This window comes from Bison bison, unplaced genomic scaffold (assembly GCF_000754665.1).
Source record: "Bison bison bison isolate TAMUID 2011002044 unplaced genomic scaffold, Bison_UMD1.0 scf7180017864174, whole genome shotgun sequence".
NCBI lineage: Eukaryota > Metazoa > Chordata > Mammalia > Artiodactyla > Bovidae > Bison > Bison bison.
In genome coordinates this window covers 141260-143700 of record NW_011494746.1, presented here as the reverse complement: position 1 = coordinate 143700, position 2441 = coordinate 141260, and the positions used below count along the sequence as shown (strand labels likewise).

The 2441-nt window shown below is 41.4% G+C and overlaps 1 protein-coding gene across 1 annotated transcript in view; it reads right to left on the bottom strand.

Moving 5' to 3' along the window:
• The window catches only part of REPS2 (RALBP1 associated Eps domain containing 2), a 162226-nt gene that overhangs the window by 27233 nt on the left and 132552 nt on the right, over nt 1-2441 (bottom strand). Inside the window, exon 11 of the mRNA XM_010842275.1 lies at nt 1932-2077. Within this exon, the coding sequence (XP_010840577.1) occupies nt 1932-2077 (146 nt within the window). The remainder of the gene's footprint in view (nt 1-1931; nt 2078-2441) is intronic.

Here is a 2441-nt window from a genome sequence, read left to right as displayed (position 1 = left end):
CTCCAGGCAAGAATACTGGAGTAGGTTGCCATTTTCTTCTCCAGGGGATCTTCCCAACGCAGGGATTGAACCCAGGGCTCCTGCATTGCAGGTAAGTTCTTTACCATCTGAGACACCAGGGAAGCCCAAAGTTACCAAATGACCCAGCAATGACCCAGCAATTTGATTCCTAGGTATAAATACTCAAGACAAATGGAAATATCAGTCCACACAAAAATCTGCACATAAATATTCACAGCATCATTATTCTTATTAGCTGTAAAGTGGAAACAACCCAAATGTCCATCAGCTGATGAATGGGTGAATAAAACGTGGTATATATCCATATAATGGAACATTAATCAGCAGTTTTAAAAAATTAAGTTCTGACTTATTATACAACATGCATGAACCTTAAAAACATGATACTAAGTAAAAAAAGACAGTCACAAAAGGCCATATGTTATATGACTCCATTTAAATGAAATAGCCAGAATAGGCAAATCTATAAAGACAGAAAGTATTGATAGACAATGGTTGCCTGGGATGTGGGAGTGGAAAGTGACTGCTAATGGGCACAGAATCTCTTTTTAGGGGCGATGAAAATGTTCTACAATTAGACTGTTATGATGAGTGTATAACTATATAAATATACTAAAAACCACTGAAGTGTACACTTACAAGAGTGAATTGGACGTTACATGAAACACATCTAAATAAGGTTGCTTTTTAAAAAAGATGAAAAAAAAGACAAAGATTTCTGCTTGAACTCCACCAGTGGCCCTCCCATCTACTTTGGAGGATATCATAGCCACCACTCAGTTGTCACATAGCCAGCACTGATGTGAAGTACAGATTACCGTGAAAAGTTGGGGAGAACATCAAAGAAAGTTTACAAGTTTGTATCTCTAAGACCCATCCTCTAGACTGGAGGGTGGCTGGAAGATGGCCAAAGCTCTCAGGGACCATTAAGGATAAAATATACTTCCTTGATGCACTAATACCACTAGGGAACTGTCCATTTGGAAAAAAAAAAAAACAAAAGCTATCACCTAAAGAAGAGTGCTGCACAGATTCAGAATGAAGATTGACTTCATCAGCAAGCTACACCCAGAGAACTTGTTACTTTTCTTCCTATAACAGTGTAAGCAGGAGAAACTCTGCAGCAGACCCTGATACCTGTAAGGAGCGGTGTTATGACACATCCCAAGCATCTGTGTTAGTGACTAGTCAGGCTCACTTGAAGTCACACATAGCAGCAGGTTTCTGCCCTCAATTTCTGCCCTCACTCAATTTCACTGAGGCAAGTGATGGTTCTTCTTAAAGTCAAAGTCTTCTGGAGAAGGATGGCTTGTCCAGACGATGGTTTTTTTGGTCCCTGATCATGTCCACAGGTGTCCCTACCCTCTATTCAGCTACAGAAAGATATCTTAAAGGCTCTGCATGTGACCATTCTGTGCTGAGATGCTCAGCAACAGAATCTCTTCATGGGAATGAAAAGGAATCACATGCTGCATCTACTCAAAGTCGGGTCTGAGGGTCTTGAAGCTGGTCACATGCATTAGGGGGACATGAGATAAGACAGGTAAAGAGGGGAACTGTCATTTATAGTATTGTCTTCTTCCCAGGAAAACACAGGCCAAAACAAGCAAAAAGGGTGGGAAGGAAAGGAAGAGGAGAGAGGAGGGGAAGGAAATCAAACCAATCTGAAACACACCCCAGCCTGTGATTCACACACTCCTTGGGAGGTTAAGTCTTATCGCTTAGAAATTCTCTTTCTACATGACTGGGAGACTGTAATACTATCACAGAAATGAGTGAGGTAAGACTATAACCATTAAAATCACACCAGTCCAAGGGGTTGAGTGTAAACATAAGTTTACATTTACATAAGAATATGCAGATTTAAAATGAAAGTTCTGACTATATGCGCATTTATCTGTTCTACTTACTTTTGGACTGCTGGATGGGGTTTCACGGTTGCTACAGAAGCTGGCCCACCTACAGTGGTAGACGGTTCTTGATTTTCTGTAGCTTGATTTTCAGGTCGGAATTTCCTACGGATGGGCTTCGATGGGGGTTGAGAATATGGTATCTCCTGTGGATTAAAAAAAAAAAGTTAAACAAGTAAATGCCACTCATCTTGTCAATGCCCTTATGTTCCTCCTGGCCTGTCCCCACAGTCAGTCATGCGCTCTATTCAAACTCCACATCCAAGGACACTTGGCTGATTTGTGGCTTAGCAAGACCTGGAGGGACCATCAGATTCCAGGGGCCTTTCCTTCTTTTTTTTCCCCATGTTTGCAGCCTATTACCTTTTTGCTACCTAGAAGGACACAGGAATCAGGTGCCCTCTTTACCTCCTCTCCTTTCTTTTTTAAATGCTGTGTGCATCTCACATCACGAGGCCTTTCCTTATTAAAGACAAAATTCTCTCTTGCCTTACTTTGGGGCTTTGGGGA